General features: G+C 41.5%; 1 protein-coding gene across 2 annotated transcripts in view; it reads left to right on the top strand.

Moving 5' to 3' along the window:
* Nucleotides 1-965: 965 nt before the first annotated feature.
* The window catches only part of Slc18a1 (solute carrier family 18 member A1), a 35,318-nt gene continuing 17,852 nt past the window's right edge, over nt 966-18,431 (top strand). Inside the window, exons 1-10 of one of the 2 annotated variants that reach the window (XM_087216874.1) lie at nt 966-2,652; nt 4,529-4,740; nt 6,025-6,388; nt 6,993-7,051; nt 9,899-9,982; nt 10,796-10,888; nt 12,396-12,485; nt 12,708-12,751; nt 18,124-18,184; nt 18,267-18,362. In XM_087216874.1, coding sequence (XP_087073000.1) covers nt 4,617-4,740; nt 6,025-6,388; nt 6,993-7,051; nt 9,899-9,982; nt 10,796-10,888; nt 12,396-12,485; nt 12,708-12,751; nt 18,124-18,184; nt 18,267-18,362 — 1,015 coding nt within the window. In that variant the 5' untranslated portion in view covers nt 966-2,652; nt 4,529-4,616. Of the gene's footprint in view, nt 2,653-3,883; nt 4,741-6,024; nt 6,389-6,992; nt 7,052-9,898; nt 9,983-10,795; nt 10,889-12,395; nt 12,486-12,707; nt 12,752-18,123; nt 18,185-18,266; nt 18,363-18,431 lie in introns of those variants that run through there. The other variant, XM_004848255.3, reaches the window with a different exon arrangement.

Here is an 18,431-nt window from a genome sequence, read left to right on the forward strand (position 1 = left end):
GCATAGTGAGTAGATTGTTTTCTAGTCATATCTATTTGGGATTCTAAATGTCCGCATTACCTTCGTATCCATCTCATTCCCTAGATTTGGGAAATTCTCTATAATTTTTTTTTTGGTACCGAGGATCAAACTCAAGACCTTGCTCTTGCAAGGCAGGCGGTGGCATCACTGAGCTAAATCCCCAGCCCTATAATTTTTAATATTTTCCTCAAAGGGTATGATTCTTACATTTCTTTTAGAAATGTAGGAGCTCTTGGACAATATTTATATTGTTTCTTGTTCTTTTTTCATTCTTACTGAGTGAATGCTTTCATATGTTCACCTTGTCTTCAATTGTGATATCCTTTCTTCTGACTCAGCTTGCTTGCCACTGAGACTTAGTTGAATTTTTTATTTGTCTTGTTGAGGTTTTCATTTCCAGGATTTCTTCTCTTTTTTTTTCAGAACTTTCATCTCTTTACTGAAGTGGTCTTTCACATCCTGGATTGCCTCCCTTAATTTGTTCAGCTGCTTGTTTATATCCTCTTTGGACTCGTTGAACATTTTAGTAAATGATTCATTGAGCTGCTTGTTGGTCTCTTCTTTGACTTGATCATTTGAACTATCAGTTTTAGAAGTTCCTTATCTGGGATTTCATCCATTTCAGTATCTATGGGCTCAGTGTTTGGGGAGTTATGAATTTTTGGGGATTCCCCATTGCCTTGTTTTCTCACGATTCTTGTGTTTTTGTGTTGAAGTTTATAGATCAGTTGGGATGGAAGGCTGTACCAGTACTGTGGACATCTTGTTAGTAAGTGATTTTCTTCCTTTGATGTACCTTTGGCTTTGGGTGTGATTCAGCATGAAAGCACCATTCCACCTATATATGGTACTGTACTAGGTTCAATACCTACCACTGTATTGTGAGGAAAGAATCACTATCAGTAACATTAACATCCAAAGAACCAATCATAGATATAATTTAAATGAGATATATAATATATATAATTTAAAACTTTAAGAAAAGGTTTTCTACCCTTTCAGGAGTCCAGGAAAATAAAGGAATAGTAATAATATAGGATAGGGAGAAAGGAGGAAAGAAAAGAATAAATGAAGAGGAAAAAAGGAAAGGAAAAATTGTTTTTAATGATAAAATTACATAATTACATACCAAGAAAGAAGGAGGAAGGGAAGATAGGTTTAAGAGGTTATGTGAGGGGAAGGAAAGAAGGAAGAATAGGGATGGGAATATAAATGGAAAGTGAGAGAAGATACGGGAAGACTGAATCCAATTAATAAGCCAGCAGAAACATGAAGTTAGAAGATCCAAGTAACAACACCTAGTGGGAGAGAACTTGGAAAAACAAGGTCAGACCCTACCTCTATAGAAGCAGAAGCAATACCTAACGTGGACTGTTAAATATACTTGCTGAAATGCACTGCTTCAGCTGATTTTCTTATCTTTCTAAATGCCAATATTTAAGGGTTTTTCCTAGTTAGTAACTCATTCACAATGTAGTCCTGTAATTTCCTGTGGCACCCCACCAACTTCCAAATATCCTGATGACTCTTAGTGTCAGTATAATATAGACCTATACTGTAATAGTTTATATTCAGATGTCCCCCTAAAGCCTCATGTGCTCACAGGTGGGGATTTTCAGAGGTGGTTGGATCTAGGGTGCGTGATAACTAAATGGCTTCAGCATAGTTTGGGGTGCGGATGATGGAGGCTCCACCTGGATGTGGGTGGCACCAATCAATGAGCTTGTAGCCTGGATGGAATATAAAAGGAAAGATGGAAGACAGGCCTGGCTGCCTCTGGCCTGCTCTGCCTCCTGGGCTGTGCCCCTCTGCCATGCCACCCTGCCTTAGAGCCAGCCTACTATGGACTGAAACCTCTACAAACTGTGAGCCAAAATGAACTTTTCCTCCTTTAACTTGTGGGTGTAGGGTATTTTGTCTCAGCAATGAGAGAACTACGACACATTCAGTCTCTTGAGATTCTAAAATGAGCTGTACTCTGTCATGTAGCCATCCATCCAGTGATCTGCACAAGAAAGATTTACAAAAAGACTATGTTCCAGATACTGAACTGGTATTGGGATGTGAGGACTGTACTTTTACTCAGGCCACAGACATTGGATTGCTTATGGCTTGAGAACACCAAGCACACTTTATTTTACCTTATTGCATTTTTTGCTCTGTACATGTTCAGAGATTTGTTTCTTTCCAGGAAGCAATTAGGGTATGAGGAGCCTCTGACTAAGTAGCAAATGACGGGAAATGCACCCTGGTTCTATCTTGTCTTACATTCTATATTCAGACCCAGGAAAGAGTTAAAAAGAATCTGATGACAGATAAGCACAAATGAAAAACAGGCGGTCCAGTGCCTCTGTAGTTACAAAGCCATCTCTCCCTCCCCTGTGTGCTCCTAGCCCTGCCTACCGGCCTGTGACACAGGGAGCCAAGGGTCTGAATGAAACTTGTTGGAGGCTCCAATTAAATCTTTGTGGACAAAGGGCACACACACACTCAGCATCCCCAGATAACAAGTGGCAATAAATCCTTCAGCACATGCACATTCAGAGAACAGAGAACAGAGTCCCTGCTGCCTGGCGAACGGAGCAGCTGCTGATGCTTTGCTGGGTGCTTCCCACCAAGATAGGCTGCAAGGTAAGATTTCTTCTCTCTCTCCTTTTGGACAAATTTAATACTTCCTTGTAATTTTGGTCCCTCATTAGAGGAATTGAACTATAAATTTTACTACTGATTATTAGAAACTTCCTGGTTTTCTTTCTTTTTGTTTTTGTTGTTTGGGGGTCTTTCCTTATAGTACTTATCTTGTTCTACTTTATATCTTTTCCTTTTCATTATTTTTCTTCTTTCAATCCTTGTGTATCTTAAATAAGTTTGTACTTGAAAATCCCTTGGTTAGATAGAGAATTGAAGGGTCTTAAATAATTGCATTCAGTACTTGGTTAACACTTATTTTGGAAATTGGTCCACTTGGGACCTTGATCACTTGAACTGCCATTTGGAGAATGTTCTTCTAGTCCAGGGCTCTGAACCGAGTAGCTCAGCTCTCGGGATTCCTCCTATGTTTGAGGCTGACGTTGAACTCCAGAGACAATCACTTAAAAGTATTTACTGCTGGTATTAGGAAACTTGTTCATTATAGAATGTTGTATTTAGAAGTGATAAAAATGAAAAAGAAGATAATTGAAATCATCAATTATAAACAGCCAGAATTTGGATATAAAAAAGGGCCTATATATTTATTTTTTACTAATTGAGGTCCAGTGGTAAATACAGTTTTAATATCTCTTTTTTTGCTTAACATTATACTTAGGGTATTTTCTAAGTCATTATAATTACTTAAAAATGTGACTTTAAAATATTCCATTTTTTACTAATAAAAAATTCAGCAATTAATAATTATGATCATTAATCTTTGGTTGTGCCTCCAATAATTTCTTTAGGATAGGTTCCTTGAAGTAGAGTTACTAAATCAAAAGCCAACATGTACTAATAAAAATAAAAATAGCAAATGTAAAAAGATAACATTTTTTAGGACCTGATACATTTCATGACAGTAGTGTATTTTAAAAATTTAAGTTATTAGGGGGCCAAAGATTTAGCTCAGTGGTGCTGTGCCTGCCTTACAAGAGCAAGGTCCTGAGTTTGATCCCCAGTACCAAAAAAAAATTTAAATTATTGGTATTGTTGATACCACAACAGAAGCCACATAAAAGAAAATGAAATCTTCCCTGAAACAATGTTTACTTGACATTTGACAAGGTACTGTGACTTAATGCTGGTGAATTATAGGAAATCCTAAATGGGAAATCATGAAAGTCAGTATCTTACACAGTGTAACACACCTTTCTGAGCAGGGATCCACAGCTTAACAAAGGAATAAGAGCTCTTCTAGTACTCCACAGTAAAGGAAAATGGTAGAATGGAAGCATGCAAGTTTAAAAGCTTGGAATTTCATCCTACTTGACACCAATTGTGTGACCTAAGGTAAATCTCCTCAGCTCCCGAGCCTCTGATTTTGTAACTGTGAGATGAAAGCTCTGGTCCAGCCTGATGTTTTCCAGTGAGTTGCCTAAATGACTGGGCCACTCAAGGTGTATTTGGGGGTTACATAGAACCCAGACTATCATTTTTGGGTGGCAGATAGACATAGAATGTAATTTTTTGCATCGTACATAAAGTTACCTTTTAAAGTAATATTTCATAAGTGTGAATTTAGAGGGGAAAAGGAGGTAATAAATAGTCCAGGTAATAGTCAGCTATGACCTAAGCAATCGAGAGGCAAAAGCCTGCCATTTGAGAGATATGGGGCTAGGTGATCCATGCTATTTGTTTACTGTGCTAGGTATAATTCCAGATATGAATTGCTGATAAGCAGTGCTTGCCTGGAAGGCATCCTGGGAACTGGTAGAGTCATTATTAAGAGGTATAAGAAATGCATGGAGATAAGGCATAGCTATTTTTCAAACATCATCCTACCAACCAAAACCTGTTGCACTTTTCATTTTAACAGTGAGTGTCACTCGCTGGGCAGACTTGCTCCCCACTTCTGTAAAGGTGACAGCCTTTGCCTGGAGAAGACCCTCAGCCCCGCCCTCGCCATGCTCTGGGGGGTCCTGGATGCTTCCCAGCAGTGGCTGAAGGAAGGGAGAGAGTCCCGGCAGCTGGTGCTGGTGGTGGTATTCGTAGCTTTGCTCCTGGACAACATGCTGCTTACTGTGGTGGGTACGTTATAGCATCTTTGTACTGAGGGATCTCTGGCTTTGGGCCTGGCAGGCAGCACACACCCTGCTCAGTTTCAGCAGCGAGCAGACTTCAGAATTTTTCTAATGGAAAACACATGGAGATCTCTGGGGTTGAAGGAAGCTGGAGGCAATGAGTTCAAAGCCTGCCAGCCTTTGCTATTGACTCCAGAGGCTCAAAGAGAAGAAGGTTCAGAGAGCATCTGGCTAGATGAAAGGAAGGCAGGGAGCCAAGATGACCCCGCTTTTCTTCCTCCTCATTCTGTCTTCCCAAGGTGCTAAAGACTCCAGTGGCCTCTGAGTCAGTGGGTAGCTTTGCCTTGCCAGGCTTTTCCCTGAAAATATAGTATACTGTGTTTGGGTATCCAAGTCCTTACCAAGGCTTATCTTTCTCACAGTTCACTTTTTCAGAGTCCTGCTTTTTCTGGTTGATGCTCTTTTAATCTATAAATTTTATTATTGCTAGTATATAAATAGTTATTAAAATGTTGCCCCTCATGAGTAGAATGTATGCCTTTAAATAAGAATCTTCCCAAGAAAAATAGTTAATCCAATACTGTCAATTCTTATTAATATGGTTCTATAGTTCAGCTATGGTCTATGAAATTGTTGCAAACACTGAATTAGGCAATACTGAATCATTGTTCCTAGGCAGACATACACACAATACTCCCCAACATAAATTAAGTCATCAAAACAATGCATCCCACTTGTTTGTATTTTCTCTACCAAAAATAATTCAGTGCAGAAGTATTAAATGATGTGCCCAAGGCCACTTGCAACCAGGTGGAATTCAGATCTCATGAAACCATCCCAGAGCTGGTTCCCCTTGGACCACACCGCACTGGTTCCTAAGCCTCTTCCAGTTCTCTGATCACCTGTGTGTGGGGCTGAGACAAGGGGCAGAGCTTCCCTTCTTCCACTCCAGCCAGAATGTACACATCAGGTACCTCAAATTCTTAGGCACTTTCCACCTGTCTGCAAAAAATCGCGATAGCTAAGCAAGTATTGATTTTCGGTTATAAACAACCTTAGTGAGCAGTGAGTTAGCCAGTACAGAATCCTCAAACCTGTGAGACCAACTGTATGATGGTTGGGATTTAGGTCCTTTTGCTTGTAGGCAGGCACAATCTTTAGTGGGTAACTGATGTCACTTGTACATCTTCCTTTAGTGCAAAACCAACCCCCTTCGTAATGCTCCCGAACCCAGTAGTGGTGAAAAGGTGATCTGTCCTTAGCCCTCATTCACGTCTTTTTTGACTTTCAGTGCCCATTGTGCCCACCTTCCTCTATGCCACGGAGTTTGAAGAAAGCAACTCTTCTCTGCACACCGGTCATTCTCTAAGTTCCCTGCAAACTCCCACCCCTCTTGCCTTCTCTGGCATCTTCTCCTTTTTTGACAACATCACCATAGTTGTGGAAGAAAGTGTTCCCAGGAGCACAGCATGGCCCAGTGGCTCTTCTGGCACCATCCCCCCTCCAGTCGCTGTGGCCAGCTCAGCGCCTAAAAACAACTGCTTGCAAGGCACAGAGTTCTTGGAGGAAGAGAACATTCGGGTCGGAGTTCTGTTTGCTTCAAAGGCTTTGATGCAACTTCTGGTCAACCCATTCGTGGGACCTCTCACCAACAGGTATCTTAGTGGGCACAGTACCCCACAAGCTCAGGTATTAATAGCTGGGGTTTCATAGTGGTCGTTAGAAGGGGAAAAACAAAGAAGACTCTGGTCCCCAGGGGAGTAAGACATTTGGAAAGCTGGTTTGTCCGAAGGATGATGTATCTGTGAGATGTCGCAGGCTTCTTGTTTTCTAAGTGATGTAATGAATACTAAGGGAAAAGAAGAGAACCAGTGAGCAGCAGATTATAGTTGATATCTCATCAGTGCTCTGGAGCAGGGCTTGAATGGGGAGAGCAGGAGAGTCTAATCCAGTCTAAAGTACTGGGCTTCCTACTGTTTGTGTCTGGGATTGTCTTGGTGTTTTAAGGCAGTGCACACTATATAAGCTATCCTTTCTGGAAAAGAGGATTTGCCCTTAGTTTGGGGGGTAAATTTCATATTTGTTTATTTATTTTATTTACTTGTGTTCATTCACGTGTTGTATTCCATCTCCGCACTTGGATTCATAGACAGGTTTTACCATGTACTCAAATTAACTGCATTTCTGTTCCCATTTACATTAAAAATATATATGTATATGAAAGCCTGTTGGGAGTGAATCTTGTTTAATCTTTTTTAGGGTTGGATATCACATTCCTATGTTTGCTGGCTTTGTTATCATGTTCCTCTCCACCACTAGTAAGTAATTTGCTTCCCCTGCTCTTCCCTTCACTGAGTGTCTTTGTGTGCTTCTTTTTTTTTTTTTACTTTGTACTGGGGATCAAACTCAGGACCTTGCGCTTTCGAGGCAGGCACTGGAACCACTGAGCTAAATCCCTGGCCCTTATTGAGTGTGTTTGATTTTTCTCATGTGACTGCAGTGTAAAGAACAGAGTCAGTTTAGCCCAGAGGGTAATTAGGCATTGGACTAAGTGGACTAGAACATTGATTTGAATGCTTTGCAATTTTTGGAGTAGGAACTAGCATAGTAGTGGCAACTTAGTCTAGTTGGAATGTGTCTATTCTGTGGAAGAACAGATACTTCATTTGTGTCAGTGGAAATCATGAAAGCTGCATGAATATGTATGCTATAGTATGTGTGTATGTGCATGTGCACACATGTGCATGTGTGTGCTACTACCAGTAGACCCCTGAGCAAGTTTAGCACCCCTCCCCATGTTTGGGAAGATATCATAGTGTTTTGATATGCCTTGGTAAAAGACAACTAACAAAATAAAATGAAAGTTGGACAACAGTACTGAAAGATTCCAAAAAGGTTACTGCTTTCCAGCTAAGGGCATTAAAGGTTATAGCTTAGGAAAGTAAATTTGCTAATGGAGCAAGAAAAGAAAAGGACAAATAGTCTACCCAGTATCAGCTAAACATTCCTAATTAAATGGGGATGGAATAGAAATAGTAAGAAAAATATAGTTGACCCTGAAATGTAAAGTAAATAAGAATGCAAGGGGAGTTCACATTTAGGGTGTGACTTAAGGGCAGGCAAGCTGTGGACCCACCAGAGATCCTGCAGTCTCTGTTGACTTCCTGCTCTCCTCCAAAAACATAACTTTTCCCTCTTATCTTTATTATCTTCCTGTTACTTATCTATTTTCTGTACAACTCCTCCTCAATTTTTCTTACCTCCCACCATAGGATTTGACTCCTACTGACCCATTATTTAATATGAATGTATTACAATCAGGGCTGGAAATTAAAAATTAAAAAGATCATCTAATGAATCTTAAAAATCATTCCACAGATTTTTTATTATGTCACTTAAAGAAAGAAAAGGCATAGATCCAGGTCTCCAGGAGGGTATGGTGGCTGGGAAAAAACATCCTGCAAAATAAGATAGTGCAATATATTAGTGGAGCCCAAAACTCTTTAGCATTAGGTCCTAGCTGATTCTCTGCCAAGAACTCATATTTTTTAAAGGTTTTCTTACTTACCAAACAATATGTGATAAGTCATAATTTTTGTTTCCATGAGATCACCAGTGGTGTTGTATATTGACTTAGCATAGTTCTATCACAAGCAAAGTATATTTAGTGGTTAGAATATCCCTCTGTAGCATCATTTAGGGTTTAAAAAAAACTAAAAAGGTTTTCGTTAACCTAGAACCTAAAAAGGTTCCTGATGCCCACTGCAATAGCCAAAGGTCCCTATCTAGGAACCATGCTTAGTGTAATTGGGAGCTAAGTAGTGGCCTTGGGTTCGCAGAGCAAAAGAAAAAGGAAATTACATTGATCTTTCTAAATAGAGTGACCAACCATCCTATCTTGTTCATTCTCCGAGGGGCTTCACAAGATACGAAACTTGCAGTTTTATAGCTAAGAAAGTCTGGGCAAACTAAGACAAGTCGGTCACTCTATTCTCAAGGGATATAGGGATGGTAGACTGAACAGATTGAAATCAGAAAGCCCATGAAAGGGCACTGGAAGCAGGAAGAGGGAGACGAAGAATGTGCTTGTTTGGGAGACAATGAGTAGTAGAATGTGATCATGTCGAGAAGTAACTGCTGAAGATTATAAACACAACCAAAGACACCTGTAATGAATGCCCCAAAGGATTAAAATTCTTCTGATTCAGACACTTTGGGAGGAATTCTCTCTTAGGAGACATTGTTCTGGAATTGACGGTGAGGCATGTCTGAACCTACCAACCTGACTGCCAACACCCTGTAATTTAGTTTTTGATATCATATTCTTGTTTGACTCTCATTTTCATGTATGTTAGTCTCCAAATAACAAAGAGTCAGAATCTCTTCAGGGGCATGACCTAGATGTGTGTGCTCTCTCTCTCTCTTTCTCTCTCTTTCTTTCTCTCCCATCTGCTACAGAGTCTAGCAAAGCTGTACATTCAGTATTATTTAACAAACACTGATTTGATTTGATTAAAAGATCTTCCAGTGTTGGCCATGGATTTAGCTCAGTGGTTCCAGCACCTGCCTTGCAAGCGCAAGGTCCCGTGTTCAATCCCCAGTATCAAAAAAAACAAAAAACCAAAAAAACAAAGATCTTCAAACATGAGGTAAAGGAAACAATCTGACTGCATCACAAGATATTTTCTACTCAGTGCCTATGGTTCCTGGTGTGCATACATGTTGTCACAGTACTCAAGGTGACCAGTGTGGCCCAGTATCAGAAAAGGCCAAATTTGGATGTTTTGGAGATCCCAGGAGCAGAGTCTAAGTAGGGTCCTAGTAGTTACAAGCCCGGGGCATTGGGCTTCATGGACATCTGATTCCAGTGGATAGAATGTCAGGTTTTCAGCAAGATATAGGGAAAGTCAGCCTTTCATCCACTGTGCAGTGGCTTGGTTTATATGCATGTGGTTTCCCAGTCTTTTAATCAATTAAAATCAGCTCTGGTTGAAGGCTGGGGAAGATTAGAAAGGTAACTTCAAGAACGGATAGTGAAAATCATCATACTCTACATAAACATATGCACAAATGACTCATGTTTGCCATATCTGGCGCGTCATCTGGTGGCTGGGCAATATCAGGCAGTTTGGTAACGAAGCATTCTTGCCATTCTCTGTGCACAGTGTTTGCTTTTTCTGGCACATATAGCCTGCTGTTTGTGGCCCGGGCCCTCCAAGGCATTGGATCTTCATTTTCCTCTGTTGCGGGTAAGACTGACAGACATTTTTTTTTTTACCACCTCTTACTACCTCAGGAAATTAAGGAAAATATCATCCTGGTAGGTAGAAATTATGATTCAGGGACATGTTTTGAGTTGCTAGTGGGGCTTATAGATCCCTAAGTCTGATGCAACTTCCTGTGATAATATTCAGTTGCAGCTAGCTCAAGTCAGAACAAGCCCAAGTGGGTCAGGCTTCTACTTAGTGCCATTTTGTGGCCCTTTCTTTGTTGCCCTCTTATTTCTCGAGAGGAGTTATATGAATATTGCCAGAAATACCAGTATAGTTTGCCAAGTATTGCTAAATGCTTCGACAATATGTCATGGACTCTTGTGAGGCTGCTATGCCATTGGCCCAGAGTAAATGTGCTGGGAGCACAGCTGCCATGCACTGCCAGGTCACACCCTCTCCCTGGTGCTGGGCATGTTCATGCTCCTCCTTGGGCACCATGTTGAATAGGACAGTTTGTATTCATTGAGGTCCCTTCCCTTAGCCACCCCTACAAAGAGGACTTACCCTTACTTCCTCAATTAGACAATGGTATTCTATGTTACCTTTCCCAGAAGCCTTTGTACTTCCAAAATTACTCGTGCACAGAGGAGTGAGTAGTGTGAGGACTTTGGGGACCAGTGGGAAACAGTATTTACAATACACTGTGGACTAAGTTTTGTGGGCTAACCCTTCAAACTGGAACTCTAACTAAGATTGTTACTCAAGATATAGTAGGGCAGGGATCAAGGACACTGAGGGGACAGAATGAAACCTTCCATATGCCAACTTCATCTGTCATTCTCTGCTCAGGTCTTGGAATGCTGGCCAGTGTCTACACCGATGACTACGAGAGAGGAAAAGTCATGGGAATCGCTTTGGGTGGCCTGGCTTTGGGAGTGCTGGGTAGGTTGTACCTGGTTGGAGATTGAGGTTCAGGAGGGTGGGGGAACTGCAGACCCATCAGAGATGGTTCCAGAGGCAGGTGTTCCCAAGGCCATGGAAGACAAATATTTTCCTCCCTATCCCAATCTCATGTTGACTTCTTTGAAAATATCACCATGGAAAGGTTTCTTGTTCCTCAAGTTGAGCAGCCCACAAAGGCCTGGGGGAAAGTCCAGAGGACCAGTGCATCCTAAGGAGTGAATATCCCACATTTGTATCCATTGCCTGCCTCACCTCTGCTTCCACACAGGGGCAGTGTTTTCAGTGTCAAAGCATGCTCTTTGCCAGATTCTCTGCTAGATTTCTTGTAGATATAATTTCCTTTACTCTGCACACCACTTTGTGAAGAAGGAATGACTGTCCCCAGTATACAGGTGAAGATAAGAAAGGTCAGGTAACCATCCAAGGTCACACAGCCAGGCAGTGCAAGAGGCAGGATAAAGACTGAGACATTCTCTCTCAGAATCCAAGCTCCAAACAATAAGGTACACTTTCCTTGAAGTTCATCCTTCATATCTCTTAACTGATGAGACCTAACAAGTCACTTTCTTTTGTTGAGTGCTTCCTAGTGTCAAACACAATGCTAGCACAGAGGGCATGTAGATAAGAAGCTCCAGACATACAAAGCCCTGCCTTTCAGGAGCTCACAAACTCATTGAGACAACACCTAAAATCCCTTTCCTAGAATGGGCCCACCTTCTACCACCATGGAAAAGAGAGGGAACAAAGTTCTGTTCCTTGTTAGTATCCATCTACCTAATCCTCAGCTTTAAACTTTGGTGGATCCTGGGTCCTTCATCCCCGAAGTTTCAAGTGAACAAATCCATTATATCATTTGCAAGTGCTTCAAGGTCACCTCACCCCTTCTTGGTTGGAACACGGCGCCAGACTCCTGCCTGATCTCTTTCCCATTCCCTCCTTCCTGCATGGTGCTGCCAGAAGAATGTTCCTGAGCTCAGACCTGGTGGTGTTTCCCTCCTGCTAAAGAGCACCGATGTTTCTCCCTAGGCCACAAGGTCTAGTAGACATCTCATCCAGTTATCTGGGGGCATTGGTTCAGGGGCCTCAACCTACCCCACCTCTACTCTTCCCCACTGGCTTTTTTCTTCAGTGGCACCATCTTTTCTGACACCTCTCTGTCCTTACATGCTTCCTGCTGCTGCACTTGGCAAATCTTCTGTGGCTACCTGAACTCTCTGACCCACTCCCCTGGGCTTACACAGCACTTTGTGCACACAACCTTTTACTCCTGAGCTTTTCACCACATTCTCATTATTTGTCCTTCAGTCCTCCAAGCAAATGTCCTTCACTACAAGGACAAGGATGAGGTCTTCATCTCTGAGGCCCAGAACCCCCATTGGAGCTTAGCCCTTAGTAGGTCTTCAATAAATCTTCACTTTGTAATGTGGACCCATCTCACCATCTGGGATGGGCCTCACCTCTGCATATGTGCTGCTTTGCTTTCCAGTGGGAGCTCCCTTTGGAAGTGTGATGTATGAGTTTGTTGGAAAGTCTGCTCCCTTTCTCATCCTGGCCTTCCTGGCACTACTGGATGGAGGTAAGTCAGCAATGGGGTCCTGGGCAGATGATAGCACGGGTCAGACTGGGAATGCAATCTATCAGTCTTTGCCACTAATGGGTAGTGTGGACATGTTTTGATGGAGCAAGGATTTCCCCATCCTAGAAAAGGAGGTATTAGTTGGTAGCAATGTGGCTGTTATTGGAACACCTGCCTAACTGTGAACAAGCTGAACTCGTCTTCTGTTTCTTTCTTTCTTAGCCCTCCAGCTCTGCATCCTGCAGCCTTCCAAAGTCTCTCCTGAGGTGAGTGGACACCAGTTCCTTCACTAAGAGATACACAGAATGGCCAGGTAGAAGGACCCCAGGCAAGCCTGTCACATTATCAGGAAAAAGGGCAAGGAAAAGAGTCAGATTCCACATAGCATTGCACTTAGAGTTCCACATAGGGTTGCATTTAAGGCAGTGTGGGCAATGCCAAGAGTCTAGCTTGGTACTGGACAATTCAGAGGACAAAGATGGGTGCTATAAAAAACCCCAAGAAGTCTTGTCTTGGAGAAAACTGTCAGAGGCCTCCAGACAACCTTCCCCCAAAAAAGACTTCCTCCAAGACATTCCTAACAGACAATTATCCTGTCACAGATAATAAATATCAGAGCTGGCATTTGTCTGATTCCATGCCAAAGATGGCTGTGTGAAGTTAATATCAAGTCCTCTTGTGGCGAATTACTCAACAAACAGAAGAATGCAGAAAATATGGCAAAATTTAATCTAAAGACCTTGACTTTGCATCTTATAGGTTATCAAGGTATTCTAAAAGTAATTAAATATTACATAAACATTATTGGTGGTTTTTTATGACCCAGGAGTCTGGTTAGTAAGTATGGCATCTATACTTCACATATTTTAGCCTCACATATTTTAGCCTTCACATATTTTAGCCTCACATATTTTAGTCTCATTCTACAGACACAGAAATTGAAGGTAAAGTGAGGAGCATCTGAATAATTTGGAACTGGGACAGAGTTGACATTTTGACAGTGCCAGTTCCCTCACAGTAGCTTTGGGAGCCTTCTGTGGTCTGTTGAAGCTGAGATGATGTCACTCTTTGGGACCTGGATCTAGGAGCAGACATGTCTGGGTACTCAGGGATGGGCGAAATTGTAACCACTACCCACTCCCACTAGAACTCCTCAGAGCAAGGAACACCACATTCCTTCTCCTCAGACTGCCTGGCCTGGTCCCAGTACCTGCCCAGGCAGAGGAACTTCCTTCCAGATGGTTCCACCAGTACTTACTGAGTGCCCTCTGTGCCAACAGTGACGAATCACTCAACCAACAGACTAAGTTTGGGGAAAAGGAAACTAGGATAGCAAGATACCAACAAATATTTTAAAAAGATCTTGGTTGGGGGAGGAGGGATCAGAGCTTCATTAGACTTTTGTTTTAGTTACTTTTCTCTTCCTGAGACAAAATACCCAACACCCAAAGTTAAAGGGGAAAGGGTTTATTTAGCTCATGTTTGTAGCGGTTTGGGCCCATAATCAGCTGGCTCCAAGGCAGAGTGGCACATGGCAGAGGGGCATTGCAGAGGAGAAACAGTTCATAGAGCCCACTTGGTAGCAAAAGCAACAAGGGACCTTAACAGCTTCTTCCTGCCCCTTTTATTTTATTCAGGCTACTTAGGGTGGATAGCAGTCACACCCTTAATCCTAGTGCTCTTGGGCCTAGCATTCCACCAAGAATCAGTCACACACTCTAGATTCAGCCACTCGGAAGAACCCCCACCTACAACTGCATGAGGCTTTGGAGGGACATCTAGACACAAGCTGTAACAACTTTTGAAACTTTAGTGTTTTTGGTTTTTTTTTGGTACTGGGGATCGAACTCGGGGACCTTTCGCTTGCGAGGCAGGCAGCGGAACCACTGAGCTAATCCCTGGCCCTGAAACTTTAAATTTTGAAATAATTTCCAACCTACAGAAAAGTTGTAAGCATAAGGTATAATATGTATTCCTATGGAAGAGAACTTCCATACATTCAGTTTCTTTACTAATTTTTAACATTTTTGACATATTTCTTCTTTCTCTCTCCCACACACATACACAAATTGTTATCATTCCTTATCTTTTGCTGAACCATTTGAGAGTAGATTGCTTATGTCATTCCCTTATCCCTTAATAAAGGATTTTCCTTGAGAACAAATATTTTCTTGTGTAATGACAATTGAGTTATCAAATTCAGGAAATTTAACATTGATATAATATCCAAAGTACCTACTCTGATTTTTCCATTGTCTTAATAAAGTCTTGCAGCAGTCTTTTTCTTAAGTCTTCAGTATAGGATTTAGTCCAGGATTATGTGGTACCTTCGTGTGTCCCATATTTTAGTCTCCTCTAATCTGGAAAAGTTCCTCCACCTTTCTTTATCTTTCATGACATTTATTTTTTGAAGCATATGGTTATTTTAGAGAATATTCCTAAATGTGGCTGGCCTGGTGATCAGCTCCAGGCCCTATACCTACTGTTGTCATACCATCTAGGAAATACTGTGTCCTTCCAAAGTGTTACATCTAGAGGCACACAATCCCCATTCACCTGTCAGTGGTGACCATTTTTATCACTGGGCCAAGATATTGTTGGTTTCTCCATTCTGTGGTTATTATTTTTCACTTTGTAACTCATGAATAGTCTACGGGAGGAAATCTCGTCACATTAATTTCATATCTTCTCCAAATTTTACCCTTCCCCAGGTTTATTATGCATCAATGATCCTTGCCTGAACTAATTCTTACTATAATATTTGATAAATGCTAGGATTTCTATTTTACCAATCCCTCCAAATCATCAGTTGACATTTTGCTATAAGAAATAGCCATTCCTTTCTCTATCTTGATACATATTATACATATATTTATGCATATTCTATGCAAACACATATACTTTATTTTTTTACCTGTTCATTTTCAGTTGGAATCCATGGATCACTATTTTGATTAGTGGATTGTAGTTCCTCATTGTCTATTTACTTTGACAGTCAAATTGTCCTAGATTTAGCAAATGGGAGCCCTCTCAAACTGGTTCTTGTGCCACTTGAGTGTGCCATCGGTATTTTTTGAATAATGTTTTAATTTCTGGTACAAAAACATGTCCTGTGTTCATCTCGTACCTTCCTCACTATGGCCCTGGAACCGTCCATTTCTCCAAGGAGTCTTGGTTTCTTTTAATGGAGAATGGTGCTTAGAAACCAAAATATGGGCACTTGGTCTGCTCACTGCTGTTAGGGTCTCCTTTCTAGGCCCCCTTAATGAGAGAGCTAATACACACACACACACACACACACACACACACACACACACACACACGAGTTCATGGTGAAACTTCTGCTTCCAGCCCAACTTCACAGGCATTTTGTTGCTTTCCCCATTCTATATTTGTATCTATCCATTTTCATCATGGGAATCTCGTGTTTCCCTGTAATTAAGACATTTACCTATTTGTGCACTCCTATAACAATGTGTAATGTTATGATTTCTATGTCCATACCACTATAAAAAATAAACCTACCAAACAGTGTTCAAGATGTTTGCAGTTCTTTTCCCCTTAAGCTCAGGGAATATAGCCAAACTAGTGTTTAGAAATTACTTGTGTTGGTTCTCTTTCCAATCGTGAATGTGATTGTATTATGCATAATGCATTTAAAATGCAGTTGTATTCATTTGCTTTTATTGGCATTTAGTTTTAGTTTGCTTCTCTACTCATGGTACTTGTATTAGTCTACTCAGGTTGCCATAACAAAGTATTGGGTGACTGAAACAACAGGCATTCATTTTCTCACAGTGCTGGAGGCTGGACCTCCAAGGTCAACGTGCTGTCAGTATTGGCCTCTGGTGAGGCCTCTGTCCCTGGTTGGTAGATGGCCACCTTCTCATTGCACCCCCACACGGTCTTTCTTGGATGTATGTGCACAGAGACAGGGATCTCTGGTGTCCCTTCCTCTTCTTGTAAGGACACTAGTCCTACCAGCCAGGCTCTATCCTTATGACCTCACTTAGATCCAATTATTTCCCTAAAAGCCCTGTCTTCAATAGGACATACGTTATAGCTTCAGCATTTGAGTTTTGGAGGGGCACAGTTAAGTACATAACACTAACATAATTTTATTTTTTAATATATCAAACATTACCATTTAGAAGTGAATCTCTCTATGACCTTTCTACCCTTACCCTCCCTCACCCTTGCTACTTATAAGTACAATAACCAATTTAATGATTTTTTGGTTTATCTCCCCAATGTTTTTGTGTTTCTTCTCCAAAATAGTTTATGTACATTTTCTCAACCTCTTTTTTTTCACGTAAAAGCTTTTATACTACATATTATTCTTTGCATTCTACTTTTTTCCTCTCATTTGACAATACATCATGAAAATCACTCCCTATTAGTTTATAGAGTTTTCCCTCATTATTTTTACCATGTACATACCATATTATATTTAATTTCCTGTTTGAGCACTTTGACAGTTTTCAGTACTTTGCAGTTACAAATAGTGCTACAATTAATTACCTTGTGGACATGCATTTTTAGAATGTTGGTAGTAATCTTCAAATTTCTAGGAGTGGAATTGTTGTGATAAGAGATTTATTGAACTTCATCATATTTATCTTTATGATTACCATTTTTTTCTTTACTTTGAATTATATATGGAGTGAGGTCATGATCTTTTTAGGATCTCTCTTTTTTTTTTTTGTACTAGGGATCAAACTCAGGACCTTGTGCTTTTGAGGCAGGCACCGGAACCACTGAGCTAAATCCCCGGTTTTTTAGGATCTCTTTATGTCTTAATCCACTCTTTTGCCTATGCAAAAATTATCATATAAAAATTATTAAAGCTCTTCCAAAATAAAATAGAGTACACACCATAGAAGATTAGGACAGAATGCTGAGGAAGTTTGAAAGAGGAAGAAATTCCAGCTACCAAGTCAAGGAACACTAGGGAAAGGAAGGAGCCATTTGAGCTTTACCTTGAAGAATGAACTTGAGGAACCGGGACACGAGAAAGAAGGTTGTTCTGGCAAAGAGAACAGTGATGGTGGAGGGACTGCTGGGATGCACGGAAGGAAGATAGGGTGACCAAATGTACTGGGATAAGGGTATGCCAAGAGGGGAGGGAAAACTAGAACTGAGCACCTAGACCAGTGTTTTAACCCAGGTGTTCAAGCTCTCTGCTACACCAGTCCAGTATGCCTTACCTGGCGAGCAGGAAGAATTCAGATGGCTTGAGGAGCTTCCTGAGGTAGCACTTTTAAGCTCACTCTGGGGACTCAGTGCTCAGCCTGTGATCCTCCCAGAACAAATATTGGTGCCAGATAGATAGAGCAGAAAGGCCTTGGAACACCAATTGCCTGATCCTGGCCTCGCCACCATTCACTTGGACCTGATGGAGGTCACGTGGAGGCAGGAATCGCACTTGGAACATGCTGCCCCCTCTCCATGCCTATTGCAGTGCCTGCCTGGCTACAGGGTGGGCTGTGCCCCCAGCTTACTCTTGGGTTTCCTGATCTCTGCAGTAAAGGAGCTGATGTAGATGCTCTCCAAGGTCCTGTGTTCTCAGACTCTATGAAGGCAGGAGAGATGTGAACACTGTACTCATGGAAAGTTTTTCTTGTCCATGTTTTTCCAGAGTGCCAAGGGGACTCCGATTCTTATGCTTCTCAAAGACCCTTATATCCTGGTGGCTGCTGGTAAGTTAGCAATGGTCTCCTTCTGGACTAGAAGAGTCTGGGCTTCGGGCAGCCACAGTGGCTCACAGAACCATCGCTTCAGGTTCCATCTGCTTTGCCAACATGGGAGTCGCCATTCTGGAACCCACACTGCCCATCTGGATGATGCAGACCATGTGCTCCCCTGAGTGGCAGCTAGGTAAGTAACCTTGGGCCTCACCTTGGACTTGAGCTAGAAGCAGATGCCATGGGCCATTTCGCAGGTAAT

Source organism: Heterocephalus glaber, unplaced genomic scaffold, assembly GCF_053883595.1.
Source record: "Heterocephalus glaber isolate CG9 unplaced genomic scaffold, H.glaber_assembly_v1.0 deba00001460, whole genome shotgun sequence".
NCBI classification, from domain to species: Eukaryota; Metazoa; Chordata; class Mammalia; order Rodentia; family Bathyergidae; genus Heterocephalus; species Heterocephalus glaber.